At 50.8% G+C, this 21,783-nt stretch overlaps 1 protein-coding gene across 1 annotated transcript in view; it reads right to left on the bottom strand.

Moving 5' to 3' along the window:
* The window catches only part of AACS (acetoacetyl-CoA synthetase), a 75,058-nt gene extending 53,275 nt beyond the window's left edge, over positions 1-21,783 (bottom strand). Inside the window, exons 1-4 of the mRNA XM_026457427.2 lie at positions 21,459-21,783; positions 12,559-12,662; positions 10,228-10,348; positions 2,346-2,459 (exon numbers count right to left, since the gene is read on the bottom strand). Of these exons, the coding sequence (XP_026313212.1) occupies positions 2,346-2,459; positions 10,228-10,348; positions 12,559-12,662; positions 21,459-21,591 (472 nt within the window). The 5' untranslated portion in view covers positions 21,592-21,783. The remainder of the gene's footprint in view (positions 1-2,345; positions 2,460-10,227; positions 10,349-12,558; positions 12,663-21,458) is intronic.

Here is a 21,783-nt window from a genome sequence, read left to right as displayed (position 1 = left end):
GAGGTGGGAGGATCCCTTGAGACCAGGAGTTCAAGGCTGCAGTGAACCATGATCATGCCACTGCAGTCCAGCCTGGGCAACAGAGTGAGACCGAGACCCTGTCTCAAAAAGAACAAAGGCCGGGCGCGGTGGCTCAAGCCTGTAATCCCAGCACTTTGGGAGGCCGAGACGGGCGGATCACGAGGTCAGGAGATCGAGACCATCCTGGGTAACACTGTGAAACCCCGTCTCTACTAAAAAATACAAAAAACTAGCCGGGCGAGGTGGTGGGCGCCTGTAGTCCCAGCTACTCGGGAGGCTGAGGCAGGAGAATGGCGTAAACCTGGGAGGCGGAGCTTGCAGTGAGCTGAGATCCGGCCACTGCACTCCAGCCTGGGGAACAGAGCGAGACTCCGTCTCAAAAAAAAAAAAAAAAGCCTGCTTTGATGATCAGCCCAATACCCATAATCATTCATTCAATAAACATTTCTTAGATGCTGCTGGGTGCCAGGCACTCTCTATAAAGTAAGATACAGCAGTGAGGAGAAAACAGAGCCCCTGTCCTCTAGCACCGAGGACACATGCACACAAACACACCAAGATCCCTGCAGTTTCAGGTGAGCCATGAGGACTACGATGAAAGCAGGTGCAGGAAGAGTGGGATGCATTTTTCGAAGGCTAAGCAGGAACGGCCTCTGAGGAGGTAACGTTTGAGTGGCAACCCCAACGAACCAGGGTAAACCCTGAGGATATGCCAAAGGAGAACAGGCCGCCGAGGGCTGAGACAGGAGGCAGCCGGCATGCCCATCACTGGATTCCTTTCTAGTCAGCTACCAAAGGCTAAGCACTAACTCCATGCCCAGTCCTGTTACTCAAGGGGGAGGCAGGACAGGGTAGTGGGGCCTGGCGCACAGGATCCTTGGTCCAGCTGCTTACTGCACTTATAGACAACAAGGCTGCCCAGCTCCTCCTGCCTCTTTGCAAACAAGCTGAACAGCAATCTGCAGTAAGTTCCCTCGGGAGAGGCACACCCATGCCAAACACCAAGGCTCCAAAGCCCAAGCCCCTCCCCAGTGGCTTTTCCTGCCACCCAACTCCTGTGGTCCTTGTCCCATGATACGGAGGGGAAAGGGAGGGAGGTCGGGAGCCCCGACCACCAGGGCTGCACTGGAAGATAAATCTCCTTTGTCTGCACCTGCTCATCCCCATGTACACACCTACCTGCATCTCAATTAACTAACAAGTTGCTTGGGGTAAAGAACGGGTCCATGCACAGGCCTTTACATTTTTTCCAGAAGTCAAGGTGAAAGGAAAATTGTAAGAAAAATACCTAAGTAAGGCTGGGCGTGGTGGCTCACGCCTGTAATCGCAGCACTTTGGGAGGCCGGCAGGCGGATCACAAGGTCAGGAGATCGAGACCATCCTGGCTAACACAGTGAAATCCCATCTCTACAAAAAAAAAAAATTAGCCAGGCATGGTGGCGGGCGCCTGTAGTCCCAGCTACTCGGGAGGCTGAGGCAGGAGAATGGCGTGAACCCAGGAGGCGGAGGTTGCAGTGAGCCAGGATTGCGCCACTGCACTCCAGTCTGGGCAACAGAGCGAGACTCCATCTCAGAAAAAAAAAAAAAAAGAAAAGAAAAATACCTACGTAGTTCTCAGTGGGAAATCCTCAGTTGCTATCCCAGGGAACAAAGGAAGGCCCCGGCCCAGAGCAGAAGGACAAGCCACACCTCAAGGTCTACAGATTCCAGCCCCTGCTCCTTCTAGAACAATCCCCAAATGGGGCCTGCTTTTCAGTCCTACTTCCCTTGCTTTATGGCTCAAGGCAGGAAGGGCGGTCAGAACGGACCAGACCTTAGGAAACTCTAGGCAGAGCAGAAGAAGGTGGATGAGGCCTTTGGGATCAGACCTGGGCACCTGCCCCACCTCCTGCCCTCCATGTTCCACCCCACAGAGCTCGTGTAGACGCCTCCTGCTCACTGCCTCCAGGCCTTTCACAGGCCATTTCTGCTGCCCAGACTGCCCTTTCCTGCCCCGCCCCACTGCAGGGCTAACTCCTAAATGCGCCTTCATTCCTCCAGCAAGCCCACATTGAACGCACTCCCTTGATGTTCTTGGAATTGTTTCAGGCTCTGGGACAAAGCAGGGAACAAAGCAAAGCAAATTCCTGACTTCGCAGAGCAGCATATTCTTTCAGCAATTTTCCTTCGTCTCTTTTTTTGCCTTGCATTTAGAGTCCAAGTCCCACGAGGTTCCATGTAACACAACATGACTCCACCTCACTCAAAAGTTGTCTTGACCTTCACACCACCCATTCTAGCTTGGTCTCCTCCCTCAAACCATCACCAGCACCCAAAATACTTACCAACGACCCTATCTCCTTTCTTCACACCCATTTTCCTCATTGCAGCTGCAAACAAAGCCACTTCTTGCCTCAGCTCTTCAAAAGTCACCTTCACAATTTCCTCTTTGCCTTCCCCTGGAAAGAGAAAAAGAGTAAATTGTACACAGACCACCGCAAAAAGAAAAGTTGCAAGCCAGACACTGAATGAAAAATCCCACCTATTTCAATGCAGGTTATTAATCCACACCCAGGGAAAACAGACGCAAGGAACACAAGCAAGATACAGGTCAACTTAACTTCACGCAGAAGAAAGGCTGTGTGAGAGCCAGCCGAGTAAATACACTAACACCATGCGCTGCACAAAGATTCTCGATTGGGCTGGGTGCAGGGGCTCATGCCTATGATCCCAGCACTTTGGGAGGCTGAGGTGGGAGGATTGCCTGAGCCGGGGAGTTCAAGACCAGCCCTGACAACAGAGTAAGACCTCCATCTCTACTGAAAATGTAAAAATGAGCCAGGTATGGTGGCACGTGTCGGTAGTCCCAGCTACTCGGGAGGCTGAGGTGAAGGATCACGTGAGTCATGATCACACCACTGACCTCCAGCCTGGGCAACAGTGCAAGAACCTGTCTCAAAATAAATAAATAAATAAGATTTTCTACTGGGAATGCTTTTATTAACTGAAGAATCCTTTGATTATAATTGTAGGTTGTTTTTTTTTTTAATAATTACAGATTCACACGAAGTTTCAAAGAAAGTACAGAGAGGTCCCATGACCCCTCACTCAGCTTCCCCAGTGGTTATATCCTCCATAGCTAGAGTACAACAGCAAAGACAGGAAACAGACATGGATGCAACATGCGTGTGGTTCCACGAAACAGACGTGGATACAACGTGCACGTGTGTGGTTCCACAAAACAGACGTGGATGCAACGTGCATGTGTGTGGTTCCACAAAATAGACATGGATGTAACATGCATGTGTGTGGTTCCAGGAAACAGACATGGAGGTAACATGCATGTGTGTGGTTTCACAAAACACATGTGAATGCAATGTGCATGTGTGTGTTTCCAGGAAACAGACGTGGATGCAACATACATGTGCATGGTTCCACGAAATAGATGTGGATGCAACGTACATGTGCGTGGTTCCATGAAATAGATGTGGATGCAATGTGCATGTGTGTGGTTTCACAAAACAGGTGTGGATGCAATGTGCATGTGTGTGGTTCCAGGAAATAGACATGGATACAAAATGCACGTGCGAGGTTCTTTGTCACCTTACGGAATTTCCTGCAACCATTACAATTGAGACATAGGACATTTCCACCATCCCAAGCCCTTCCCTCCTGTTGCCCCTGTATAGTCATCCCTGACCCCTACACCACCCTCACCCCAGGCAATCACTTACATATTCTCTAGCTCTATAATTCTACCATTTCAAGAATGTTATATAGGCTGACAGAAGGGGCTCATGTCTATCATCCCTGCTGTCTGAGAGGTTAAGGCAGGAAGATCACGTGAGGTTAGGAGTTCAAGACCAGCCTGGGCAAGATAGTGAGACTCTACAAAAAAATGTTAAAACTAAGGCTAGGCAGGGTGGCGAATGCCTGTAATGCCAGCACTTTAGGAAGCCAAGCTGGGCAGGTTGCTTGAGTTCAGGAGTTCGAGACCAGCCTGGGCAACATAGTAAAACCTCGTCTCTACAAAAAAATTTTTAAAATATTAGCCGAGCATGGTGGTGCGCACCTGTAGTCCTAGCTACTCGGGATACTGAAGTGGGAGGATCACCTGAGCTCAGGAGGTTGAGGCTGCCATGAGCTGAGATCATACCACTGCACTCCAGCCTGGGCGACAGTAAGACCCTGTCTTGGGGGAAAAAAAAAAAATTAAAACTAGCCAGGCGTGGTGGTGTACACCTGTAGCCCTAGCTACTTGGGAGGTTGAGATGGGAGGATCACTTGAGCCCAGAAGTTTAAGGCTGCAGTGATCTATGTTCGTACCACTGCACTCCAGCCTGAGCAACAGAGTGAGACCCTGTCAAAAAGAAATAAAAGAAAGGAAAGAAAGGAAAGGGAGGAAGGAAAGGAGGGAAGGAAGGGAGGGAGAAATGTTACATGAAACACAGAAAGTGTTCTCTTTTTTTTTTTTTTTTTTGCCTATTTGCCTAGAGTTGTGGGTGTTTACCCTTTATCCTTTCTTTGCTGCCCTGGGGTAGCCTTTTCGTTACCTCTCCCACATTCCCAGCCCAGAAAACTTTCTATCGTGTGAAAATACTTGGTAAGCTGATAGCTACTCTTCAAATGCAAAATGTGCTGCGCAAGCAGCTGTTCTAACAATCTCAACACGGATGGGCTAATGCATGTCATTTGCTCCACTTGCTGGAGCATGAAGGCAATTGTGCACATATATGTATCTTTTTAAGTAGGGCATTGCATGGCCTCGACGGGGATTACCCACAGGAGAGATGAGTTCTGCTGAGAACGCCTGAGCATAGAGCAGAGCTCCGTGAGCACCTGTACCCAGCTGGGTGAGTAAGGAACAAGTCAGGAAAACATGCAGAAAACAAACATAATGATCTTAAAGCCCCCGAGCCAATAATCTGCTGCTCAGGCCCCTGCTTAAGTAAGGGATGCGATTTGTAAACTAACTGTGATCACTGGCTTGAGGGTCCTTACTCCCATTGCAATTATAAGCAAGGGAAGAGTTCATTAAAAGAAAGGGCTCTGACAGGCGTGGTGGCTCGCACCTGTAATCCCAACACTTTTGGAGGCTGAGGCAGGCGGATGACTTGAGGTCAGGAGTTAAAGACCAGCCTGGCCAACATGGGGAGAAAACTATCTCGACTAAAACTACAAAAATTAGCCAGTGTGGTGGCATACACGTGCAACCCTAGCTACTGGGGAGGCTAAGGTGGAAGGATCACTTGAACTGGGGAGGTAGAGATTGCAGTGAACCATGATCACGATACTGCACTCCAGCCTGGATGACAGAGCAAGACTTCACCTTAAAAAAAATTAAATTAAATTAAAAGGCCGTGCGCAGTGGCTTACGCCTGTAATCCCAGCACTTTGGGAGGCCGAGGTGGGCGGATCACAAGGTCAGGAGATCAAAACCATCCTGGCTAACATGGTGAAACCCCATCTCTACTAAAAATACAAAAAATTAGCCAGGCGTGGTGGCAGGCACCTGTAGTCCCAGCTACTCGGGAAGCTGAGGCAGAAGAATGGTGTGAACCCAGGAGGCGGAGCTTGCAGTGAGCCGAGATCGTGCCACTGCACTCCAGCCTGGGCGACAGAGCGAGACTCCATCTCAAAATAAATAAATAAATAAATAAAGAATTAAAAATAATTTAAAAAGGAAGGGGCCTCAAATATTTAAAAGGGAAGAGATGGTGGAAGTGAAGAGGAAAGAGGCTAAGGTAAAGGGGTAGGGGGTGTGAAACGGACACAGAATTATAACCCTGCCTCCTTAACCCACCCTCAAGACAGGGCTGGGTTTAAAAAAATAAAAGACAACTGGCTGGGTTCAGCCAATACTGTATATAACTGGGAGGGAGAGAGACACCCCACCCAGTTCAGTCTCCACCCAGACACCCGTATTACAAGTTCTGGGAAGACTGGCTTATTTCATCACTGGGAATCAAGTCTATTTTTAGTTTTTTAGTGTGGGGTTTACATTTTTAGTTTTGGGTTTTGGGGTTTTTTCTTAAGAAGATTCACATTTGACTGTTCCCACTTTCCAGGAGAAACCAGGACCTCATGAAGCGTCTGAGACATTGGGTTAAAGCACACGCATTTAAAAGGACCAAGACAAGAAAAGAGACGCAGCGTCCTCGTTCTCCTCCTCAGGATTACGAAAGAGGTGACTGGGCTGGCACCCTAGGGAGGTTCCCACGTGCACTGCAGTGCCTGGGGCAGGCCAGGCTCATAGGAGCCTCTTAGGGATCAATGAAATGTGGTCTGTCCGTACTGTGGAAGATTATTAGGACATAAAAGGAATGAAGTACTGATCCACGCTACAATGTGGATGAACCTTGGTAACACTGTGCTGAGCGAAAGCAGCCAATCACAAAAGGCCACGTATTATATGATCCAATTATACAAAATGTCCAGAACAGGGAAACCCATGAAAGAAAGCAGAGAGGTGGGTGCCAGGAGCTGGCGGAGGCACGAACAGGGAGTGACTGCTAAATGATATGGGGTTTCCTTTTGAAAAATGGAAATGTTCTGGAACTAAGGGTGGTGGCTGCACAACCTCTTGAAAATGCTAAAAACCACTGAGCTGTATGCTTTAAAAGGGTATTTCTGTGGTATATGAATTATATGCCAATTGGAAGAAAAGAGCTGGCTAGGCACGGTGGCTAATGCCTGTAATCCCAGCACTTTGGGAGACCAAAGCGGGTGGATTGTTTGAGCCCAGGAGTTTGAGACCAGCCTGAGCAACATGGCAAAGCTTCATTTCTACAAAAAATCTTAAAAAAACAATTAGCCAGACACAGCGGTGCATGCCTGTGATCCCATCTACTCAGGAGGCTGAGGTGGGAGGATCACTTGAGCCTGGGAAGTCGAGGCTGCAGTGAGCCACGATCGTGCCACTGCACTCCAGCCTAGGCAAGAGAGTAAGACCCCGTCTCAAAAGAAAAAAGAAAAAAATGAAAAAAAAATCTCTAACTCCTACCATTCCCCTTCCCAGAGCCTGGGTCCACTGACTCTCCCACCCGGGTCTGCCCCAGACTAATGTTTGAAGATTCCCATGGACAGGCTGAGGGCCTGCCTAGTTACACAGCCAGCACACTCCTGAAACACTGGTGTAAACCAAGTCTTCTGAAACAGTGAGGGAACTCATTCCAACCCTGGAAGATGTGTTCCAGTAAGTCTCGGTGGGAACTGGAGGCAATGTTCTCACTCATCCATCTTCATGAAGCTGGAACTTAATATCACAGTTTTGGCTGGGCACGGTGGCTCAAGCCTGTAATCCCAGCACTGTGGGAGGCCGAGACGGGTGGATCACGAGGTCAGGAGATTGAGACCATCCTGGCTAACATGGTGAAACCCCGTCTCTACTAAAAAATACAAAAAACTAGCCGGGCGAGGTGGCGGGCGCCTATAGTCCCAGCTACTTAGGAGGCTGAGGCAGGAGAATGGTGTAAACCCGGGAGGCGGAGCTTGCAGTGAGCTGAGATCCAGCCACTGCACTCCAGCCCGGGCAACAGAGTGAGACTCCATCTCAAAAGAAAAAAAAAAAAAAAAAAAATCACGGTTTTCCTGAAAGCCTGGTACCACTGGTGGACGCATCCACAAGCCCCAAAATCTTGCCTCTGAGCCACCTCTGTCACTGTCAGAGGAGTGACCCTGGGGACACAGACACGGAGCACGGAGCAGTCTCCAAAGTCTCGTTTCCCATGATGCAACCCCTTCCCGTTCTCCACCCAGCAGCCAGGTCACCACAAGATCACCTAGCCCTTGCTCAGAACCCTGAGGATGGCCCACTCCTTCTCACACCTCCCCACACTCCTGGACCCACAACCGAGGCCCCCCAGCTCAGCCTTCCTGGCTGTTCCCCACAGCCATAGAGCCCCCTCCAGCCCAGGGCCTTCTTCTGGCTGTTCCCTGTGCCTGGGAACATGACTTCTGCAGAGGTAGGAGGAGGAGATTCCAGGTACAGGGGTCAGCCAGAGGAAAGCTTCTTCTTCTTCAAGTTCCGTCAACTCCTCCAAACAGGCTTTCCCTGGTAGCCCTGTCTAAAACAGCCCTGCACCCCACCCCATCATACCTTTTCCATCACAATGCTTATTCTTCCAAGCATATGTTTTCTTATTTATGGTTAAACCACCACGCTTTCCCCTCAGAACATGGGCCCCTCGCAGGGCAGGGAGCTTGTCTATCTTATTCAAGGTGCTGTCTTCCCAGTACCTCTCACAGAGGCCTTTTTTTTTTTTTTTTTTTTGAGATGGAGTCTCGCTCTGTCGCCCAGGCTGGAGTGCAATGTCACAATCTCAGCTCACTGCAACCTCCGCCTCCCGGATTCAAGTGATTCTCCTGCCTCAGCCTCCCGAGTAGCTGGGACTGTGGGTGCCCACCACCATACCTGGCTAATTTTTTGTATTTTTAGTAGAAACGGGGTTTCACTATGTTGGCCAGGCTGGTCTTGAACTCCTGACTTCAGGTGATCCGCCCGCCTCGGCCTCCCGAAGTGCTGGGATTACAGACGTGAGCCACTGCGCCCAGCCCTCAGGAGGCATTTAATACAGATTTGAGGAACGAATGGATGAACAGACAGGTGGGCACCCAAAGGGCAAGGGAGAGCCAGTCGGAGCCCTGACCCCAGACCACCCATCTACTCTGCCCTGACTGTGTCAAGGCTGAGAACCAAGGAAAACAGCAGTGGAACACTGACCAGCCCAAATGGTATGTCAAGACTTTGCTCCATGGCTCTTCACCAGGAATGTGCATCAGAAGTGCCCACGGGCTTTGAAAATACATGGAAGCCTGGGCCCCAACCCTGGAAGATGTGTTCCAGTAAGTCTCGGTGGGAACTGGACTGCCATGATCTTTAACAACTGCACAGGGTCTTTTGGTCCTTCCCACAATGGCAGAAGGGAGGCCCTGCTCTGTAGCCTGGGCAGGGCCACTCACTGCCTGTTTCCAGTGGTTTAGTTTTTTATGCTCATCTAGGGAGTGAGTGAAGTTTCTCGGAAATTTAAGAAAATGGAAATTCATTTTCTGATGAGTATTTTACACCACAGTGAATTAATCTTTCTCTGGCTTCTAATAAAAATTGCCAACTCAGGCCAGGCATAGTGGCTGATACCTGTAATCCCAGCACTTTGGGAGGCTGAGGCGGGTGGATCACCTGAGGTCAGGAGTTCGAGACCAGCCTGGCCAACATGGTGAAACCCTGTCTCTACTAAAAATACAAAAATTAGCCGGGCCTGGTGGCGGGCACCAGTAATCCCAGCTACTCGGGAAGCTGAGGCAGAAGAATCACCTGAACCCAGGAAGCAGAGGTTGCAGCAAACCTAGATCACTGCACTCCAGCCTGGGCAACAGAGGAAGACTCCATCTCAAAAAAAAAAAAAAAAAAAAAAAATTGCCAACTCAGAGACTCATTTTGGCATTTAATATAGATTGTCAACTGTTTCTGTGTACGTTGGCCTTATTTCTATGATTAGAATGTAATATTCTGGAGGCAGAACACGACTTCAGTTTATTTTTGAGTCTTACATCGCAAGATGTCTTAGACACAATGAGTGTCCAATAAGCTCTTGCTGAACATACAATTTAAAAATAATAATAAATTGTTAAAAGCTGCACAGGAGCCGAGTACAGTGGCTCATGTCTGAAATGCCAACAGTCTGGGAAACCAAGATGAGAGCACTGCTTGAGCCCAAGACTTCAAGACCTGCCTGGGCAACATAGCAAGACCCCATCTCTACTGAAAAAAAAAAAACCAGAAAATCAGCCATGCATAGTGGTGTGTGTCTATAGTCCCAGCTACTCAGGAAGCTGAGGTGGGAGGATTGCTTGAGCCTGGGAGACTGAGGCTGCAGGGAACCATCCATGATCACGCCAATGAACTCCAGCCTGGGCCACCACGCCGGGCCTCAACTTTATTTTAAAAGGAAAAGCCAATGGGAAGAGATTCTAGTTACAGTTTCATCACTAACTTTCTCTGTGACACAAGCTAGTTACTTGAGTATCTCCATTTTGCCCATAAAGCATGACCACACACTGGCCCTCTCCCCTCCCCAGCAAAAATAAAGTCAACAGAAATCTTAATTATGTCAGAAAAGTGCCAACATATGGTTTGGAAATCCTGTCTCTCCAACTATGTGGCACCGCATGCACGCACCATCTAGAACTTCCACAGAGGAAACCCCGGGTCTCGCCGTCAGGACTCACTTGCAACGTAAAGGGCAACTCTGTCATTCTCTTTGTGCCGCAGGAGGTTTTCTGCATAGTTAAGCCGACTGCCTTTGAACCACTCGGGGACATCTGCGATTCCTTTCGATGTGTCCACAACCTGTAGAGAACGACAACACACCAAGACGCACACAACATGAGTCCTACGCCACAAATCAGCAAAAGCCATTCTGCTTCCCGGGAAGCCAGCTCACTCATGGCCCAGATCATTTTTAAATCATTTTATGGCCTGAACTCTGAACTGGCCTAAAGGCTAGAAACTGAAAGTAGGGATTCATGCCAAGGGAAAACAAGCATCCCCAGTAATGTATGTGTTCCACAAATATTCATTAAGCACCGACACAATGAGAGATCCTGAAGACAAAGACGCCGCCCAACATGTCAGGCTCTGCCCAGACACACGGAAACCAGGAGAGCAAGCTCCGGGACCGGCTGCCCCTTGCCCACAACTTTTGGGAGTTTCAGCCTTTGCTTCCTTCTTTGGGGTGCTGGAACCTTGATTTTTATTGTCAAAGTCCCAAAAGATCAACATTTCAAAATGGTTTGCCCCAAAGAGACAATAAATTCGACTTTGAACGGCAGGACTCCCTTTTCTCAGATATTTATTGATTCACAGTGTAAAGAGTCGAAAAGTTTTTTCTAAACTGCAGGTTAAAAAAATAACAAAACTCCAGCAGGATACAGTGGCTCATGCCTGTAATTCCAGCATTTTGGGAGGCTGAGGCAGGCAGATCACCTGAGGTCAGGAGTTTAAGACCAGCCTGGCCAACATGGTGAAACCCTGCCTCTACTAAAAATACAAAAATTAGCCAGGCGTGATGGCGGGCGCCTGTAATTCCAGCTACTTGGTGGCTGAGGCAAGTGAATCACCTGAACCCGGGAAGTGGAGGTTGCAGTGAGCCGAGATGCACTCCAGCCTGGGTGACATGCAAGACTCGGGGAAAGGAAGGAAGGAAGGAAGGGAGGGAGGGAGGAAGGGAGGGAGGCAGGGAGGAAGGAAGGAAGGAAGGGCGGGCGCCAGGCACGGTGGCTCAAGCCTGTAATCCCAGCACTTTGGGAGGCCGAGACGGGCAGATCACGAGGTCAGGAAATCGAGACCATCCTGGCTAACACGGTGAAACCCCGTCTCTACTAAAAAATACAAAAAACTAGCCAGGCGAGGTGGCGGGCGCCTGTAGTCCCAGCTACTCCGGAGGCTGAGGCAGGAGAATGGCATGAACCCGGGAGGCAGAGCTTGCAGTGAGCTGAGATCCGGCCACCGCGCTCCAGCCTGGGCGACAGAGCGAAATTCCGTCTCAGAAAAAAAAAAAAAAGAAAAGAAAAGAAACTCCTAAAAGTTTAAAAAAACTATGGCCGGGCGCAGTGGCTCATGCCTGTAATCCCAGCACTTTGGAGGGCTTAGGTGGGCGGATCACAAGGTCAGGAGATTGAGACCGGCCTGGCCAACATGGTAAAACCCCATCTCTACTAAAAATACAAAAATTAGCTGGACATGGTGGTGCGTGCCTGTAATCCCAGCTACTTGGGAGGGTGAGGCAGGAGAATTGCTAGAACCCGGGAGGCAGAGGTTGTACTAAGCTAAGATGGCCCCAGTGCACTCCAGCCTGGGCAATAGAACGAGACTCCATCTCAAAAAAAAAAAAAAACCTACAACAATGTAAATGTACTTAACATCACTGAAGTGTACAGTTTAAAATAGTTAAGATGGTTACATAAAAGTTTATGACATATGTACTTCAACATAATTAAATCTTTTTTTTTGAGACAGTGTCTGTCTCTGTTGCGCAGGCTGGAGTGTGGCGCAATCACAGCTCACCGCAGCCTCGACCTCCTGACTCAACCGATCCTCCCACCTCAGCCTCCTGAGTAGGTGGGACCACAGGCACACACCACCTTGCCCAGTTAATTTATTTTTTTGGAGACAGGATCTTGCTATATTGCCTAGCCTGCACTCAAACTCCTGGGCTCAAGGAATCCTCCCATCTTAGTCTGTCAGCTGCTGGGATTACAGGTGTGAACCACTGCATCCAGTCCCAAATATTCAAAAATTAAAAACAATGAAAAAACTACTATTTAGGATCACTCAAGTTCCCAGGACAGGGCCTGTGGGCCCCACCCAACAGAGGATTAACGGGCTGTAAAGTTCTCAATGAGGTCTGTGATAATTTAATGCCAGTTCTCTAGGGCAATGACTTTTTCCTATCCGCATGAGCTTGTAAAAAGATACGCTTCAGTATTCTCCAAAATTAGCATTTCACTTTGAAGCACGACCACAAAAAGAGATCACATCCATGGAAAATCTCTACTTACCTCATCATACGCGTGTGAGAAGACAATTCCACTGAACTTCCAGAACTCTGCCCAGAAGTCTGAATACGACTCAACGGACCAATGGTACAAGTCATCATAATTCTCTAAAAATGAAATAGCTCAGATTAACCTTAAAAGGGAAATCTTGGCGATGGACACACCTCAGGAGCCTCGGGCGTGTCCAAGCGAGCCAAATTCATCTGAGGAGAAATGGTCTGTGGGAGGAAGGAGCTTAATTTTTATTGATGCAAACCCAATCCCTCTAGTCCCCAAAAAGAACAAAAGCTGAGGCGGTGATGTTTTGAGTCATCTTCAGTGATTTTCTATCTTAACCACTATGCCTAAGAACACAGATTCTAGAGCCCGAATACTCGGGTTCAAATCCTGATTCGGCCACTTATTTAGCTTTGTGACCTCAGGGGATAATTAATAGTCCCCCTCCAGCCACAGGGCTGTTGTGAGGATTTAAATGAGCACAGGTAGAAAGTCCTTAGAGCGGGGCCTTGGAAATTACCACAGTGGCGTTAGGAGTTCACCATTATTATACCACACAACCTTAGGAAATTTATAGTCAATACACTGGAAAACCCAGAATTTGAAACCTGGTAGTCTGTTGGTGACTTCTCAAGGCCAGTATAATGTTGGGGGGTGTTATTACTTATTTTGATTTTTGAATATGCAATATGTTCACAAGACTCAAAATTACAAAAGTGGAAAAAGTTATATGGAGGCTGGGCGCAGTGGCTCATGCCTGTAATCCCAGCACTTTGGGAGGCCGAGGCAGGCGGATCACCTGAGGTCAGGAGTTCAAGACCAGCCTGACCAACATGGAGAAACCCCGTCTCTACTAAAAATACAAAATTAGCTGGGCGTGGTGGCACATGCCCGTAATCCCAGCTACTAGGGAGGCTGAGGCAGGAGATTCGCTTGAACCTGGGAGGTGGAGGTTGTGGTGAGCCAAGATCGTGCCATTGCACTCCAGCCTGGGCAACAAGAGCAAAACTCCGTCTCAAAAAAAAAAAAAAAAAGTTATATGGTAAAAGGTCTCCCTCCTTTTATTCCACAACAATCTAACTTTTTATGCCCAGGGGAGTTCCCCCTTGCAGATTCCACTCAGTTATACTCAAAACAGCTTTACCCCACCATCAGGACATGAGCTGGAAACCTGATACAAAGAGATGTATTTAACTCCTAAAGAAAATGTGACTTCACTGCAAAACTGACCCCAGCCTAGCTGAGGACTTTTTACCCTCTCAACTGCATAGGATCCAAGTGGACTGGCCACAGTGAGCCAATCAGTCCTTAGGGATAGCAGAAATTTATCCTATCAGGGACCAAGGGAAGTCATACAGTGCTTCTGTTTCAAAGCACAGCCTTGCTGGGGCTCTAGGAAGGCAGAGACTGGCAGGGATATAATAACATGTCAGGAAGATGGCCAACGAGGTATCACGAATGGGGAAAAAGGCAGAATACAACCACTGAGCTGAATTCTCTCACCGACGTCAGTCAAGTCAAGCGTGCCCATCCTCACTGTTCCCAGCCCCGGGGGGAAGAGAGAAGAGACACGATGCTTCCTTCAGCAGTGTCCCCTCTGACTGTGGTGGCCAGGAATGGTCCTCAGTTATGCTGGACTCAGAGGGATGACAAGAACTGGGGCAGAGACAGCTGAGGATCACTTTAGCCCAGAAGCTTGAAGCTGCAGTGAGCTATGATCCTGCCACTGCACTCCAGCTTGGGTGGGTGACAGAGTGAGACCCTATTAAAAAAAAAAAAAAAAAAGCAAGGAGCGGGGGCTCATGCCTGTAATCCCAGTCCTTTAGGAGGCCGAGGTGGGTGGATCGCTTGAGGTAAGGAGTTTGAGACCAGCCGGACCAACATGTCGAAACCCCATCTCTACTAAATACAAAAAATTAGCTGGGTGTGGTAGCACATGCCTGTAATCCCAGCTACCCGGGAGGCTGAGGCAGGAGAATCTCTTGAACTCAGGAGGTAGAGGTTGCAGTGAGCCGAGATCATGCCACTGCACTCCAGCCTGGGCAACAAGAGCGAAACTCAGTCAACAGCAGCAACAACAACAACAACAAAGCCTATCATAAAAGTTCATTCGGCCGGGCGCGGTGGCTCAAGCCTGTAATCCCAGCACTTTGGGAGGCCGAGACGGGCAGATCACGAGGTCAGGAGCTCGAGACCATCCTGGCTAACACGGTGAAACCCCGTCTCTACTAAAAAATACAAAAAACTAGCCGGGCGAGGTGGTGGCACCTGTAGTCCCAGCTACTTGGGAGGCTGAGGCAGGAGAATGGCGTGAACCCGGGGGGTGGAGCTTGCAGTGAGCTGAGATCCGGCCACTGCACTCCAGCCTGGGCGACAGAGCGACACTCCGTCTCAAAAAAAAAACAAAAACAAAAACAAAAACAAAAGTTCATTCACCAACAGCATCGCTAAGGAAGTCAGACGCCACCAGCCCCATGAATCTGGAAGGATGCAGCCACAATGGCATCTTGACACCACGAGGACCCTGGGAGACGACAGCAAAAGTGGCCGACTTCACGTGGAAACTTTCCCACTGTCAGCAACTCAGCCCTCTCATCAAATGTGACTCTTGAGACACTCTCTTCTGCTCCCACGCTCCCCGCCTCTACGGGGAGGACGCTGCAACCAAAAGCCCAGGTCTGATTTAGCCTGTGCGAGCTGTTCACACTTAGAAGCCTGTTCTTGCTTTTTGATGGACTACTTCATGAATTTGCATCTCCACCTTGTGCAAGGATCATGCTCATTTTTCTACCTAGTATATGTGCTGCCAAAGCAAGCATATCAATCCATTTTTAAATGAAATTCCGGCTTCTCCTGAGAAAAGTGAGTCCCTGACTGCGGTCGTCAGCCAATAATTGTCACCTCCAGGCATTCATGGCCCTCCATGGTCCCCTTCCCAACCTGAGAGGGCTGATCTGTGTCACCAACAGGGTACTGTGGAAGTGGTCAAATGTGACTTCCAAGGCCAGGTTGTAAGGGTCACTGCAGCCAGGTGGCTCTCTTGGGTCACCTGCTCCGGGAGAAGCCAGTGAGGATGCTCACGCAGTCCTAGGTGGCATATGGCAGACGCCTCCTGCACTACCTTGCTGCCACCACCAGCACTAACTTACCGCCGTGTGAGTGACCTCTCAGGGATGGGTGCATTCCCACTGCAGCTCCTCAGGTATCCTGAGCCAGAACCGCCCAAATAGCTACTCCCCAATCCTGACCCACAGAAACTGAGAGGTAATAAAGGTTTATTCATGTTTTAAGTCACCAACTTTTGGGCTGATTTGTCACCAGCAACGGGTAACAAATGCATTGTCCACACCAAACAGTGACGATCAGCTAGAACTGGGAACAGCTGCCTCATCAGGCCCTGGGGCAAATGCCAGAGGCAGTAACTAACCAGATGGCAGACTACAGCTCCACCGCCTACAGCTACAAAGTCTTAACTGAGACTTCGTGCCTTGGTTTGTTCAGCTGTGAAATGGGGCTACTACTACCACCCACTTGGTAAGATTACCAAGAGGATTACATTAGTCGATACATATGAGGTGCCAGATGGAGCCTGGCATATAGAGAGAGCTCACTAAATAGTAACTATTATTATATTGGGCACCTGTGTGGTCCCTACAGGCTTCTGAATTTTCAGCCCTTCTTCCCCTCCACCTAGGAGAATCTTGGCCAGTCTACACCTTCAAATCTTAGCTGAAGATTTTATCTGCCCTTTTCTTAATGATTCATTTTTTTAGAGACAGGGTCTTACTCTTCCGCCCAAGCTGGAGTGCAGTGGCATGATCATAGCTCACTGCATCCTCTAAGTCCTGGACTCAAGCAATCCTCCTGCTCCTGCTGCCCAAGTCGCTGAGATGACAGGCTATCTGCCCTTCTCAACCGCATTCTCTGCTAAACCCAGCACACTGCTGTTGTGCTGGACCCCTATTAACTCCAATAGATGGCACCAGATTCCAGAGATCTGGAAGCAGTGAGCCAGACACAGGATTTATCGGAAACTTACCTACAGGGATGGTTTGGGGGCAGCAGGCTGGACGGAGAACCGCAACTGCTTGTAAAATGCACGCAGTTTATACAGCACCTTCACTTAGCACGCTCCCCTAGCAACTTCCACCTGGTAACCTTCACTTATTCCAAAAGAAAGGACCTCAGTCCCCCTGTAGAGCTTGTGTTCCATGGGGTGGGCCAGGGGTTCAGCTGTTCCTCATAGACAAGGAATAAATCCGGGTTGGCCACTCTCAGATTCCTTCGCTTAGAACTCTGAACATACATTCTTCTGAAGTTACAGCCATCAGGTGCATCTGCCATACAATAGTGCAGTACTCAGAATGTCAACACTAATGCCCCATTCGTGGAATGCCCAGCGTCCACTAACTTGTGGCACTATCTTCACATGAGCTCTCTCCCCTAGCACCTGGAGCTATTTGAGAACAGGGCCCAAGCCTTCTATTTGTTGGCAAACTCCATCCCAGCCGCTTGCACAGAGAGCCGACATGCAGCTTGTGGTACACAGGACACTTGGCATAGTCCTCCAAAAGAGCATGCCTTTGAAACTGGTGCCACCTCTCTGCCCCCTAATTACAGAGGGCTAGTACATGCAGCATGTCTGCCAGAGCTTGCTAGAGGCCTGGAATCACAGGCACATATGCCAGGCTGGAGCTGCACCCGACCCCAAGGAAGCCTGCATCAGAGGACCCCAGAGCCCCATGTGGGTGTGCAGGGAGTGCACAGGTGGGTTCGGCTGGAAGCAATGACAGGAACCAACCAAGCTGCAGCTCTGGTAATGGAAAAGAGGGTAGGTAACCCTACCAGAGCCTCCCAAACTGCAGGGATAGAAACTTCCGGCCGGGCGCGGTGGCTCAAGCCTGTAATCCTAGCGCTTTGGGAGGCCGAGACGGGCGGATCACAAAGTCAGGAGATGGAGACCACCCTGGCTAATTCGGTGAAACCCCCTCTCTACTAAAGAATACAAAAAACTAGCCGGGCGACGAGGCGGGCGCCTGTAGTCCCAGCTACTTGGGAGGCGGAGGCAGGAGAATGGCGTAAACCTGAGAGGCGGAGCTTGCAGTGAGCTGAGATCCGGCCACCGCACTCCAGCCTGGGCGACAGAGCCAGACTCCGTCGCAAAAAAAAAAAAAAAAAACTTCGCCAACCTTGGTCTGGGAAGACCGGCTCACAGAGAGGCGGCCGGAATGGGGAACGCCCCTCCTTCCTCCCTGAAGGCTGCAGGGCTGGAGCAATGCCGCTGAGGACGTGTGCCTTGCTCTCTACCGACATCCAGTCCAAAGCATGGCCCCATACTGTACACAGGCTACAAGTGAGCCCCTGCTGGGACACGGAGGAGAGGATACAAGTTCACGAGCACTGTCTTTAAGCAATAAGAATGCTCACAAATACACAAAACGGCAGGGCAGAATGAAAGCCCAAATTACATGCGCTTGGAGAGAAGAGGGAAGGCAGAAATATTCAAAGAGAATAATCAAAAAGAAGATTGAATTTGAGCTGGATCTTCAAGCGAAGCCCAAAGCGTCCGGGGCCAGGAATAAGAAAGGGGAGAGAGGTGAAAATCACTGTCAAGAGTGGTAAGAGGAGAAAAGGACAAAACCTGTGCTCTAAGCGCCCTCCTCCAGACTAAAGGGAGGGGCCTCGCTCAGCTCGGACAGTGCTCCGGACACTGCTGCCACGTTGGGAATGCAGACCCACCATGACAGGCCTTGGAATTCTCAGAGGTTGGAAAGCTTGCTTTTCATATGTGGTCTCCCAACTTTTATTTATTTGAGACAGAGTCTTACTCTGTCACCCAGGCTGCAGTGCAGTGGCGAGATCTCGGGCTCACTGCAACCTCCACCTTCTGGGTTCCAGCGACCCTGCCTTAGTGTCCAGAGTAGCTGGGATTACAGGCGCATGCCACAATGCCCAGATAATTTTTTGTATTTTTTGTAGAGATGGGGGTTTCACCATGTTGCCCAGGCTGATCTTGAACTCCTAGGCTCAAAAGATCCACCCAGGCCGGGCGCGGCGGCTCACACCTGTAATCCCAGCACTTTGGGAGGCTGAGGTGGGTGGATCACAAGGTCAGGAGATCGAGACTATCCTGGCTAACACGGTGAAACTCCATCTCTACTAAAAATACAAAAAATTAGCCAGCGTGATGGTGGGCACCTATAGTCCCAGCTACTCAGGAGGCTGAGGCAGGAGAATGCTGGAAGGATGGCATGAACCCGGGAGGCGGAGCTTGCAGTGAGCGGAGATGGCACCACTGCACTCCAGCTGGGTGACAGAGCGAGACTCCGTCTCAAAAAAAAAAGAAAAAAAAGATCCACCCACCTCAGCCTCCCCAAGTGCTAGGACTACAGGTGTGAGCCACCACGCCCAGCCCTCTCTCCTAACTTTTAAATGCAGGCAACTCAATAGTGTGTCTGCAGATGAGACCTGGCCCATGGGCCACCAGTCTGAGAGCCTTGAAGGATGGAAAGGAGCTCCGCAGCCGTGCTTGGGCCCTCCCAGCACTTGCTCATGTTTACTCCACAACCCCAGGGGCCCAGGGCAGAGCTCAGCACTGGACATGACCATCTCCTGTCACCCGCACACCCACTCAATGACTCAGGTCCCGTTATGCCCATTTTACAGATGAGGAAACGAGGCATGGGGAGATCCAATGACTTCCTCCTGATCACAAAGCTGGTAAGTGGTAGAGCTAGTTCAAAATCCAGGTAGTCGGCCAGGCGCAGTGGCTCACACCTGTAATCCCAGCACTTTGGGAGGCTGAGGCAGGTGGATCACCTGAGGTCAGGAGTTCTAGACCAGCCTGGCCAACATGGTGAAACCCCGTCTCTACTAAAAATACAAAAATTAGCCAGGCGTAGTGGCAGGCACCTGGAATCCCAGCTACTCAGGAGGCTGAGGCAGGAGAATTGCTTGAACCCAGGAGGCAGAGGTTGCAATGAGGCGAGATCGCGCCATCACACTCAAGCCTGGGGGAGAAGAAATCTTTTTTCTTAAAAAAAAAAAAAAGAAATCCAGGTAGATTACAAATCCCTTCTCTTCAACACTTCCCATGGAGGAAGGTGGTTTCACCCATCTAACAGGGCTGCCCGTATCTGAAATTATTTCAGAACATCAGGGCTGGACAGGCACCAGACCAGCATTCTGTTATTGCTGGCAGAGGAAACAGATGGAATCAAGGCAAGGTGACACACAGGAAGAATGTAATCCCACATGGCAGCCTCCTGTTTCTTCCAGGGGTCTCCAGGCTGCCCTAATCCAACACACAGTCATTTACCAACTGCTGGGGGGGGGAAGCCCCCAGGGCAACAGACTACACCTGTCTCCAAGGGAGAGCAAGGGAAGGAGAGAAACGGCTCCCGCTCAGCTCCGGTTAGCCTAGGAAATGACTCTGTGGAAGCTCCCCCCCTGCTGTGGGGCCTGGAAGCTGCCAGGCAGCAGTCTGCAATTCTGTGGTCAACAAGGAACCACTGAGAACTTCTGAGCCAAGGAGTGACAAAGTAAGGACTGTGTGCTTCAAGATGACTCTGGTAAAGCAAGCAGGATGCAAATGGGTGGAAAAGCAAGAAGCAGGAAAACCAACCACTGTTCGGAGAGGAGGAAAGGAGGCCCCAGAACCCCTGGCACGGGGCTGCAAAGGAGGAGATGTGAGAAAGACATGGGGCTGTGGCAGAAGACTTCTGGTGTGGGCCAGGTGACCGGGGTGTCCATTCCTGCGAGCCTGAGCAAGAACAGGGATGCCACCGACAGAAACAAGGGAGTCCCTGTGCTGGCGGAGGGGTGAGGAGAGACCATGAGTTAAAAATCCCCTAGGGAGGCCGGTTGCGGTTGCTTATGCCTGTAATCCCAGCACTTTGGGAGGCCAAGGCGGTCAGATCACCTGAGGTCAGGAGTTCGAGACCAGCCTGACCAACATGGAGAAACCCCATCTCTACTAAAAATACAAAATTAGCCAGGCGTGGTGGCGCATGCCTGTAATCCCAGCTACTCGGGAGGCTGAGGCAGGAGAATCGCTTGAATCCGGGAGGTGGAGGTTGCAGTGAGCCGAGATCACGCCATTGCATTCCAGCCTGGGCAACAAGAGCAAAACTCCTCCTCAAAAAAAAAAAAATCCCCTACGAACACCCAGGGGAGACAGGGGTGGAGGGGTGGAGCTGGTAGTTGGGCAAGCCAGCCAGAGCTCAGGAAGAGCACCCAGAACGGTCACCCCACGGAGAAGGGGCCTCTGCCCCACCCACACCCAGAGAGGCGGTTTCTGAAGTTCAAGGTGATGGGTGGAAAGAGAGTCTTTTACTAGGTTCTGTTTGGGGGCTGGGAGTATAGACACGTGGACAGGGCCTCCTCCCTGGCCATCCTTCTAGGTGCTGGCCTCTAGCAGGGGCAGCTGGAGATGGGGGAGATCAGGGGGGCAGAGTGCACGGCACTGAGGACTGGCAAGGGACCCCCACAAACAGAGGAAGAGCTGCAAGTCAAAAAGGCCCTATGTCCGGGGGAAGCCCCCACAGGCTGGAGGTCAAGACTCCAGTGAGCACCTCACAGGTAGGAAAGCCTAGCAGGGAACCACCCAGTCAACAGGCAGCTGGCCCTCGCGAGGGGTGACACTCCCGGGGAGGGGGTGACACTCCCGGGGAGAGGGTGACCCCTACATGCAGGGGGGACGCTGCAGAGTCAGGAAGTGCCAGGAGGTGCTGTGGAGGGGTGATGTTCCCCAAGAGAGGGGGGAACCCCGCAGCCATAAGGCCTGCCGGCCATCAAGTGGCTCCTCCAGCCCCAGAAGCATGAAACTAGCCACGGGGAGACCACCCAACCACCCTGCACGGCCCCCGCCCATCCCCCGCAGGCCCGGCCGCGCGCCCGGCTCTCACCCAGCGCCAGGCCGCTCGCGGCGCCCACAGCCGCCCGGAAGCGGTCCATCTGCGTGTTCCTCTTACTGTCAGGCTCCCACATCACCTGGCACTCCAGAATCTCTTCCCGCCCGGCGCGCTCCTCCTTGGACATGGCGGCGGCGGGCGGCCGGGGCTGCGATGAGGGCTGGGGACCAGGGACCGGGGACCTGGGTCCGTGGGAGGCGCCGGTCTGGAGCGCCTGGCGGGGTGAGACGGCAACGGCGGCGGCGGAAAGCAACGAACTGAACCGCAGCCGCCGCCTCGGGTGGGCCACTTGGCGCAGGCCCCGCCTCGCAGGCCCCGC

Source organism: Piliocolobus tephrosceles, chromosome 10 (assembly GCF_002776525.5).
Source record: "Piliocolobus tephrosceles isolate RC106 chromosome 10, ASM277652v3, whole genome shotgun sequence".
NCBI classification, from domain to species: Eukaryota; Metazoa; Chordata; class Mammalia; order Primates; family Cercopithecidae; genus Piliocolobus; species Piliocolobus tephrosceles.
The sequence above is the reverse complement of the archived record's forward strand: the minus strand, read 5'-3'. Positions and strand labels throughout refer to the sequence as shown.